An 11333-nucleotide genomic window follows, 5' to 3' on the forward strand; every position below is an offset into this window, starting at 1 on the left:
CCGCTGCGTTTAATTAGAAGTCTATCATCTGCAGACAGAGTGGATAGGGGATGGGTCTCGCTCGTCTCGCCTGATTTATCTGAATGTCGCTATCTAATCTGCTGCAATTAGCTTTGTTCAGGGTTCTCCCCGTGGCTCCTGTTATACGTGCTCTGATAAGAGATGTTATTGACACCTAATTAGTTGCAAAATATTGGCGCTGCAAGAACTTCGATTTGGGTATTTAAGTAGAATGCTAAAATGCTTCATTCACAGTTTGTTGTGAACAATTCAACATGAGGGCAGCAATAGTTTTGGCACTTATCGGTACAGTTTTGGCTGCTCCGCCACTCAGGCTGACGCCGAAGCAAGATAGTGAACATGATCAGTACGCTCATATATTTGCGAAGGTACGGCCACCAGGCCAGAAGCACCAGAACATGGAGCTTGAATTCCAGCCAGAGCACCACAACTCTCAGTCGAGCAACCAGGTCGAAACGGAAATCCAGCATGTGGAGCACAAGCAGCCTCAGCACCTGGAACATGGGATCAAGGAGCAGAGTTCTTCTCCAATTTCTCAGTTGGAGTCGAGACCTACTCACACCTTGGACTTTGAGATCAAGCCGGTGGAGCAGAAGCCACCTCAGCGAGTGGAGTTTGAGGTGAAGCCGCAGCACGACCAGAATTCTCCCCAGGGGCATTTGGTTTCATTGGGCGTCAAGCCAGTGGAGCAGAAGCCTCCTCAGCACTTGGAGGTCGAGATTAAGCAACAGCAACATTCTTCGCCAAATCACCAGGTGGAACTGGAAATCAAGCAGGTGGAACAGAAGCCTCCCCAGCACTTGGAGGTCGAGATCAAGCCGGTTGACCAGAAGCCACCTCACCGTCTGGAGCTTCAAGTCCAGCAGCAGGAGCAGCACCAGAACTCCGAGCACGGACATTTGGTTGCTTTGAGACCTGTGGAGCAGAAGCCCCAACACATCGATCATGAGCTGAAGAATTCCCACAAAATCGATCTGGAAATTGCTGAGGAGCATGAGCCCATGGCATCCCAACTCCAGAACCAGCATTTCAACCTCAGTCTGCACCAATAGAACGGTGGGCCACAAAATGTATCCGTTTTACAAAGTGCATTAAATATGTATAATTACAAAGCGAGCGTTTCCACTGACCAGTCCTCCCAAGGTGGTTGTTAAATGAGAAATAAATAAAAACGCTCTGGAGCGAGCACAAGGAGCCGCAGTTTGCAATTTCCGTTTAGCCGGGGCTGCATAGTTTTGGGCCAAGACAGCAGCCATGGCCACGTGTCCGGGATCGGGAGTTTGAAGCGCGGCGAAGTGAGGAGAAGTGCGGAGAAGTGAGGAGTCGGGAGTGGCGCCCGGAGTGGTGCGGGGTGCTGAGTTATGGCCAGAGCGTGCCACCTTTTAAACCGCAGCTTGCAATTTCCGTGCTCCAACTGACTTTATGATTGCCATTGGCTTCTGGCTAAAGCTTCAGCAGCAGCACCATTGTTGTCCAAACTTTCGGGATGGGATGAAAAGGAGCGGAGTGGAGCTGGAAATGCGGTTAATTGGCTGGCGGCCATCTTTCACTGGCACTTTAATTATGTTTTCGTGGAGTCCACAACTCCACTTCTAGGCAACTTCCATATCTCTATCTCTATCTATAACTCTATCTCCTTCCCGACGAATGTCGTTGAACCGCCTCATAGATAAGCGCATAAATCTGCACTGCATTGTTCCGGCTGCCACAATGGGTAGAAAGTTAACTATTGAATTGCATTTAGGCCACGTCGGAGGTCGATTGTCCTCGCACCTATTCAAAGTCGGCAATATCCCGCGGGGGGTGGTTTCACAGTGCCATGGAGCCACGCTGCTCCCATGGCTCGCTGCTCGATGCTCGATGGATCCGGGACTGCCTTCTACACTTGTTCACATCGCACGGGGCTGATGGAAAAACCGCGAAAAATTTGCCTCCATGATTGGTTTATTTTCGGGATTACACATAAAAAAGTTTTAGTTCCTGTTCAGAGGAACATGGTTTTTTTTGAGAATGAGCACTTCTTTTGTTAACACTTTTGTATTGTTTATACTATGTGGTCTAAAAAGTACAGATGTCCTTTTTATATTTTTCTTCGCTTAGGCAGGAAAAAATTCCCCCCTTTTGGCTATTTTCAAAAATGTTATGGTGAATTTAAGTTCAATTTTAATATTATGTTATGTTATCTTTAATATTTGGCTAGAAACCTTTCGAAGATTTTCATAAAAATTCCATGTAAATCATTTTGACGTTGCATGAAGTTATTGGTTTTGAAAGAAATATGGCTTGAAATACACTATAATACCCCTTTTATTGTTACATTATTATTATTATTTTTAAAGTTTTAAATAGTTAATAGTCAACAGTTAAAAATGGCTAATTTGTTCATTTAGTTACAAATGAAATGCCACTATATTCACATACGCATTCATATAGTATAGTATAGTAGTATAGTATATAGTGCAATCAGGATACATTTTTTACAGTGCAGCGCTGTTCGCACGCGTTTTATTTTGAGTCAAATATTGGCAAACAAAGCGGCCATTGCAATGGCGCTACACGCGTTTCCGCTTCCGCTGAAAGTTGCACGGAAAAAATCCATACATTCATGCATTTGCGCCGAAACTTTTGTTCAACTTGCATTGTGCTGTGGCATGATTCCACTCTTTATTTATTTTCTTAGTCCCGCCATTTGTTATTGCTGCAACAATTTTGCATTCTGCGGAAAAAGTTTAAGTTTCAATTGCAGCGAACGTGCCCCAGAGTTGCTGACAGCCACTGGAGCAGTGGAAACTGAAGCCATTCTAGCCATAACATGTGTAAACATATTGCCCCCTCCTCGAAAACACCAGCATACAGCATACAGCATCCAACATCCAGCATCCTCCATCCAGTATCCTGCATCCTGCATCTACTTCCCCACCGAAGTCCTCAGATCCTTTCGTTTGCATGTGTGTCAGTAGTGGATTTCGCTCGGGTTGCGCTTTCTGTTTGTCTGCCATAGTTTTTTGTTTGACTTGACGTCCAATCTTGCTTCTGCTGCGAAAAAATTGCTCTAAAATTGTGGGAACTAAGCGGTTTCTAAGATAAAATGCTGCACATCCTAGAATCAGGTGGATGGATTAGTACGAACAATTAATCCTGTCGAGAAACAAACTTCATCGCAGGCAAAAACTAAGTTGACACTTTTTGGAAAAGCACTTCCTTAATGGAGTTATAGGGTTGCATTATTTTTCCCTATTCCACTTTGGTTTTATTGAAGCCATGGTTATTTGGGGTTGAATGCATAACGTTGAATGAATGAATTTTTCACTAACAAATATACAAAAATCACACCATTTGTAATAAAATGGAATTGTAACCCGTGGTTCTGCAGCAGCTGTTCTACTCTTGTTTGGGTTACATACTGATTAAACAAAAACGATGACCCAAGTCTGTGGGGTCTCCACGACTCCACTGGATCCCGAAATTCTTTGAAAATTAATTATTCCGGAGAGTTAGCGTATGCCAACCATATCCATATATTTCCCCCCTGCTATTCGCCATCACAAAGGCACCCCCTTTCCCCTTTGCAGCCGCACACCCCCACATATGTTTCGCTCGTATTTCCGCTTTGGCTGCACCAGCAACAATGTCACGCGCTCCATGATTTGTGCATTTCCTTTTTTTTGGCAGCACGCACGCGACATGCACGAACATGCAGGCGGGGGCGAACCGGAAGCTGCCGAGCAGCCATCGCCGAGGCCCAAAAACTGCGACAAAGCCTATTGATGCGAATGGAGCAGCGCATTTGGCCCAGTTCGCTGTGCTGCGGGGGACTGGAGCTGGTGGCCCAATTTAAATCGCCAATTGATTGAGCCACCAATAGCACTGCTCTTTGGCGCATTTGCCGTTGTAACAAGCGAAACTTCAAATCGAAAACTTTCGGCCTGCTAAGCCCAAAAGCCCAAGCGTTCAAAGTTTTTCAATTACCTGACCACGCTGTGCTCCTGTTTCCCCAATCCTGCAGGACCCCGTAGCAAATTCCCATAGTTTTGTTTGCTCGGGATTGGTGGAGGAGGTGGTGGGGAAAAGGGCAAGTTTAACAAGACAACAGGAAAAACTGGTAAAAGTAGCAAGTTAAAAGTTTTGGCGCAACGGAAAACGAGGAAAGGGAAAAAATGGACTCGCGATGTTGTGGATTTTGATTATAAATATTGTAATATAAAGCTGTAACCTGTAACCCGTAGCCCGTAACCTGTAGCCTGCTCAATTTAGTGTGCTAGTCCGTTTCCATTTGTCTACGGAGCCTGTGAAAGTGGGTAAACCTTAATTGTTTTCCAATTAGTTTTGCTGCAAAAAGTTTGAAGTTCATCTAGCTCCTCCCACTTGCCGTGTTTTTGCCCCCGCTTCATTTCCTGCTCTTTTTTTTGCTCGAGTCGTTCGGTCGCAGTCAACATGGCGTATGATGAATTTTTAATTACGTGTGCTGCAAGCTAACCAGACAGAAAAAGTGAGGAGGCAGAAAAAAGATTGGTAACAACTGTTTGCCACTTGCAAATTGCAGCCACCCAAAAAAGTATTCGAAAAACTCGAGAGCCCCTAGAAGATAGTTTTTCCCCTATTTTTTCGGGCTGCAACCTGCAACCTGCAACATGGAGCCAGCATATATACGAGTATTTACCGGGGCGTTGTGTTCATAACTGCAAAAAGATAATTACACAGTCGGCTTGCAGCATTTAGAGTCCTGCTCTTGACAATGAGCCCGAACTGGGGTTTGGCTTAAACGTCGGACTTATGCCGTGATGTTTGGCCGCCACTTGGAGCCCTGTTTAAATTCCGGCGCTATTTGTGTTTGCTGAATGGAATCGAAAACAATTTCAATTGTTTCATGCGCGAATCGCTTTCGGCCATTTTCAACACGCCTTGATTGCAGTTGTAAATTTGCAAAAAATGTGAGAGCAAACGCTTTTGTGTACTGTCAACAGAGAAACAGCCCCATCATCACCTACCGGGCTGGGCTCATCATCATGCCAGCAATTCCACAGAAACCACTGCACCACCGCAGGGAAATGGCCCGAATGCAGCAGCCAACGGGCGTTTTTCCAGCATTTACGATTTCCCATTTCCCTTATTGCCAGCGCTTTCATTTCGCTTTTCGGACACTTTTCCTGCCCGCTGACAATTTCATGTTTTTTATCAATATGCCCGCCTCGAAATGCCCCGCCTGAAATGCCATTCGGCTGGACATCTGTAATGCATTGCATCCATAACTTTTATTTCGTCCTGAAATTATCCTATTTGCAGGCTGCTGTGATCCAATTTCACGCGACAGACCGCCGTTAATGGTATTTTCAAGGCTGCCTTCTAAGGAAAATAAATGAAGATTTAAAGTCGACGGTGAATTGTGCCAACTGCCGACTTTATTTACAATAGGCCAACATATCAGCTGAAATGGATTATCGAATTGATTTAACATTTTTTGCATTCTTTCGAGTTAATTCGTTCAATTGATTTAAATATTTTTATGGTAATATAAAGAATTTATCATAAATACTTGAGGAGAGAAATTGAAATATTTTTCATTAAAATAGTTTTAAAGCGCAGTTAACAAAATATTTAGCATAAACTTAATGCATTTGCAGTCAAATAAAATATGCCCGCTGGCAAAAAAGTGAGCGCGATTCAGTGTGCATTTGAAAACGAAAGAAAGTGTTAAATATGTTTTTTAATTAAATATGTCCATGCGTAATAATCCGGAGGGCATTCGGTTTATGGCATTTAAATCGAACTGGTAACTCCGTGCATCCGCCTCAGTTCGTTCAGCTGTCACGGATTTTTTTTTCGCATTTCCGCATTTTTTTACGGCTTTCACTGGCTGCAGCTGCAGGGCGTTAAAGTTAATTTGTTTACGCTGATGTGTCAATATAAAAATTCGCTTTTTGCGACTTCATCAAGGGCGGCGGCGAATAGATTTGTCAGTCAAACAAATTCGCGCCATATCACGGGGATTTATAAATTCAATATTCCGCTGAGCTCGTTTAAGAGCAAAGCTGTGCCAGTCGATTGATGTGGTTGGTCGTCTCTGAAAAAAGGGACAAAAGAGAACCGGGTTAAGCCGAGAAAATCAACTTTGACTTAACAACATTAAAAGCGCACTGCTTTAAGGCCTTTAAGTTAATTTCCACGGCGAGGACACCCCCCCGCTCCCAACTGAAAAGATGATAAATTTTTATGCCGAACGACTCCGACGGCAAGTTTATAAGTATGCTTGTGTGTTGTTGCCGCTCGAGAGTGGGAAACTTGGAGGAAACACAGCCGCAACTTTAGCGGCGACATTTCCTCGGGGCTTTGCCGCAAATTATGCGGTCGGGGACGTCTTGCCACCAGAAGCAACTGCCTGGGAACACTTAAAAAGATTCTCGAATCGTCATTAAAGGGGAAAATTACCCATCATTTACGAGCGTTTATTCCTCCTTAATTTGGCAAACATTGTGCAACGATGAGCGGCAAGTTGCTTACATATTTTTATTGCTTAACAACTAAAAGTTTAATAAACACGGTCGAAAATCTGTCTCTATTATGAAAGTGCTGAACCATATTGCACATAAAAATAGCTGGATGTTATTAACAATATTCCACATAACAAATGCTGAATGATTTTAACAATATTCCACACTTTCTTTACAGTATGTTTTACCACCAGCAAAACTTAACCTTTCTTGCAATGATTATCTTACTACAGACTGCTAATAAAGTTCTTAGATATTTGCTTGTAATATTGTACACCTTTTTTTTTAATGAAGAATTCGTGTTAGGTTTTTAATTCTATATTTATTTCTGTTAAAAGTTTTCTAGCTAACTGAAATGCCAAGTTTTATTCTAAAGGGTATTGGTGCGACGACCTCTGAGGTAAATCATATGAGTGTTAGAAATCTTCTTGAAGCTACAAGATACTGAATCTAGAGACCAGCTCAGTGCTTAGTGCTATTATGCAAGTTCTAATGTCTAATCTATTGAGCAGTAATGTTTTTCTAAGTGGAGTTTAAGGGGACTACGGGCGACTGGCGACTGGCGAACGGCGAATGGCGAATGGCAGCACCTGCTGCTGTCAGAACGGATGGGCTGCCTCGGCACTCATCTGGGCCCCCATATCCCCCACTTGCATGAGGGGGGTGGGGAGGCTAGACCCCCAAAATCCCCCTTCGGAGTGAGCGATGGCTGTTTGAACGGCGTCGACTGTCATATTACACGCTGCACGTAATTTGTATAGAGCGCTCCGCCCGCGCCGTGTAATTTATGCATCCATCAATCGCACGAGTGGCGCTAATTGATATTACTCTGGTGGGCGGGGGAAAGTGCATCATTGGGTGGGGCCAGTTGTTTGCCAACCGTATTAACAGCAGCGGCCATTTATTTGCCCAACAAATTGCTATAATGCAAAATGTTATGCGGAAATGCGAATGCGATTTGCAAGTTCAACTTGAGCGGACTGCTAATGGCGAACATGCACTCTCCGGCATTAACAAATATTTCTGCAGCGCTGCAGTATTGATTTTTAGCCCTTATCTAGCGGGTCCTTTGCATGTCGCTCTCGCCGATGTCAGAGTTCAAATTATGAGTTCATCGCAAGTCGCGAGCACAAAGCAACACTTGCCAACAAAGCTCGGATACACTCGACGTCAGACAAAGGCAAATGCAGCACTAACAACCAGTGGCGTATGAGGAGGACACAATTCTAAGATACTTCAAAAGTCTGCATTACAAAGAGAAACCCTTAAACACCTTTATAATTAGGTTGTTTTTAAATTCTGCAATAAATATTAGAGTACAATTTAATAGGTATTAGTTGCAATGGAAAATCTGCATGCTCCCCTGCCAACTTCCTGGATGCGCCACTGCCAACAACTACAGACAACTCGAGTGCCATTGTGTGCACATGTGTTTGATGTGTGTGTAAGTGAGTGGGCGGGTTAAATGGGTGAAATGGTTACTGATGACAGGGTGGGGATCATTTTTGCCTTGGCCAAACGGTTGTCAGTGCTGAGACAATGCAACTGCAGTAACTACTCCTCACTTCGAATTCCGAGCAGCAGTCACGGCACTCGACAAGGAAAGGCCATTTCATTTAGCAATGAATGTGGAGAGTTTTTGCCAAATCCCGAAAGCAATGGATTTCTGGTGAATGGGAATATTCAGTGAAAGGAAAAGCATTGTGCGTTGAAAATACTCAACTTTTATTGATCAGAACGCTTGCACTTATTCTGGAAATCAAAGCATTTCGACTTTGTCTCTAATGGAATTTATTAAAATCAATGTTCGGGCAATAAATGTACAAGTCCAACATTTTAATTTTTGATTTTGTTGAAGAAATAAGTATATAAGTTAAAAAAGATGTTTATCAACCCTTTTGACCTTTTTTGCGAGCGAGAGTCCGTGATTGAGCAATCACAGCCAGCTCCTCCGGTGACAACACTTCATTCTGGTGATGGGGATCAGCTGGGACTTGCCCACACCCGGAGCCGCCGGCGGGAGTGGACTTAGGGGCCACCTAGTTGACCATAAACTAGCTTTGGCCGCCCGCCGGGGAGTAGTGACCTCGCCCTCGGTTTGACTCCTGTTGTCAAATGTCACCGGAGTGGGTCTGGGCTTGGGGATGGCACAGAATGGCACGGAATGGCACAGAATGGAGTGGAGAGGATGGATGGTAATGGAGGAGGTGTCGCCTCAACTCCACTCGGAGCACTGGCTTTTGTCGGCTCACCTGATGCAGATGCATCCAGCTTGTTGTCTGTTTGCTGCTCCTGGCAGCAAACAATGCCGAAGGGAGGGACACGAGCTTAGTCGAGCTATTATGATGAGCTGGCTCCGAGCTCGGGAGCTGTGTTAATGACAGCGGAAGTGCACTTTATTTAATTAATATGTTATAATTATAACGTGCTTATGTCTGCTCATGTGTGCCGTGGGTGGAGTTGGGTGGCGGTGGGTGGAGGCCGTGTTTGCCCGGATTAATGGGTGAAAAAGTAATCAAGTGCAGCGCACTCGGGCAATTCTGCGAAGCAAACAAAGTGCCAGTGCAAATACTGCCTGGGAATTAATTGAAAGATCATTAACTTACTCGACGGCTGATAAGGTGCCGCAGGTGGTACTAAAATGAAATTGGTTAAGCTTTCAAACCATTAACCACTCGGAGAGCATGATATTAAGTGGATATATTTCTGGCAGGGACTGATTAAAAAAGCATTTGCAATGGAAACTCTGTCCTCTGTCTATTTTGCATGATTGACAAGCTTGCTCCTCGAAATTAAGTGATTAAAAAATTATATACATACATGTTTTTTTTATCGAATTTTTTATTTATAGAAAATTGGTCGATTGATTGGTTTTCAGTTTCTATCGAGTGCATTTCAAGTTGGTTGTTTGGAATCAAGAGTTCCAAGTGCTACAGAAAAACTGCAGTAACTTGTTGTACACTCGTTTCCTTTATTGGCGCATAAATTGATTATGAATTTGATATTAACTTTTAAGTGCGCCCCTAATTGCGCTAATTGCTGGCCCTCAGATTGCCAGGGAGTTTGGAGTTTTGTGCGGTAGTAATAGCATTAATTATGGGGCATATCAAGCAAAGCTACCAGTTAACACGAGGAACTTTGCCACATGCGGCGTAAAATGTCAATTATTTCAATTAAACAGGCTTTCGCCGCGCCGAGGTTGCCAATGGCGATAGCATTCAATCAGCATCAAATTCTATGCACTTAAAAGAAATACGTTGCCACATGGTATTTTCGTATTTAGTCTGATGCCCTGTCAGGGCCATTAAAAGTTGCTCCGTCTCACTTCTAATAACCAATTAAAGTGCAAAAATAAACATTAATTATGCGTTAGAGTGGCGCAGTTCGAAATGTGTTGCAACTTTCTCCTCGCTTCATAGTATTGGTGTGTGTGTGTGAATGTGTGAGTTATTCACAGGGGCGTAGTGGCTGCCATTTTAAGGTTTGGCTAAATTTATGCACATTGTTGCACTGCCTCGGTTGGCTTACATATGTGTGTGTGTGTGCGAATATGCGGAGTGGCATAAGTAATCAAGCAGCCAGAAAAGTGGCAAATGTGAAGTATTTGCCAGCCAAATGTTTTGGCCAAGTTAGGAATGAATTGCCAGGATGTCGTTGCTGCGAAATTTATGTGCATGATTTGCATAAGCTGCCCCTCGAGTGTCTTAAATAACTGCATTTTAATATAGTTTAGTCCTCTCTGCATAATACACACCGCAAAATATTTACGACTTTGAGGATTACTTTCAAAAAGGTTTTCGGTAGGAGGTCCAGACGATCTTAGTTTTCAAAGGCTACTTGCCCTTAATTGAGGAAGTAAGTAAAATGGCAGATTGAGTTTATAAAGCAGAAAGCTCCTGCATAAATTCCAAACCAAATGATGACATCCTATAACATTGTGGTCAGAAGTTTGTGTCTTAATAACCCGAGATTTTGATTTGCAAGTGTATGCATTAAAACCAGTCTTTCCACGTGAACAGTCCTTCATCCTTAAGTATAACTTGCACTTTGCTCGCCTTGCCGCCCCGCCCGTTCAAGTGTCACTCGAAATTGAACTGCAGTCTGGACGGGGCATCTGGAGCATCCGGATCATCTATTGGCCGCTTCACAACAAGATGCAATTATTACATGACCGGCAACTGCCCCTTACCTTTGGCAAATAAGCGAAATAAGTGCTTTGGAGCAGTTGTTTGTCGTATAGTCCGAGCACGGCAAACTTTTCGCTGGCAAAGTTAAACAGCAGCGACTGAATAAATTGTCAAGGCTGCGCCATCAAAGATACTGGAAAAGGATGAAAAAGGGGGTAAGGGGGTAAGGCGGTAAGTTGCCGAAAAAAGTTACCTAACGACGAGCTCCAAAAGTTGAAATAAGCTGAGCTCGGCAGAAACAGGCAAGTGAGGGTTGCGTTATTATTAACTTTATTAGTTGATATTCAATTGGGGCATCATTGTCGGCACTAACGAGGCAGCTTTATAGGAGGCAGCGAATTCTTCCTTAACAAAATCGCACGAATTATGATTATGCCGTAACATTATCGATAAAAGTACATTTCTTGATTTCCAGGAGTTTTGGTACGTGGAAAATGAATTTAAGTCAATAAAAATAATATTAATTATTAGTAATTTCCTAGAGGAAGTCTCTATAAAAGCATACACATAAGATATTTTTGTTTAGCTTTTAAAATATCTTGCTTGTGCACCATTGCACATTGTAATTATTATTAAAGATATCTGTTAAGTGCAGATACCCCAATAAATACCATCGGTTTAATAGGCCCTCCATTCG

At 43.3% G+C, this 11333-nt stretch overlaps 1 protein-coding gene across 1 annotated transcript; it reads left to right on the forward strand.

The window, feature by feature from the left end:
* Positions 1–137: 137 nt before the first annotated feature.
* LOC122614557 (early nodulin-75) lies at positions 138–1075 on the forward strand. The gene has a single exon (XM_043789121.1). The coding sequence runs from the start codon at positions 276–278 to the stop codon at positions 1071–1073; it is 798 nt and encodes a 265-aa protein (XP_043645056.1). The 5' UTR covers positions 138–275; the 3' UTR covers positions 1074–1075.
* Positions 1076–11333: the final 10258 nt, after the last annotated feature.

The sequence above is a fragment of the Drosophila teissieri genome, chromosome 2R (assembly GCF_016746235.2).
Source record: "Drosophila teissieri strain GT53w chromosome 2R, Prin_Dtei_1.1, whole genome shotgun sequence".
Lineage (NCBI taxonomy): Eukaryota > Metazoa > Arthropoda > Insecta > Diptera > Drosophilidae > Drosophila > Drosophila teissieri.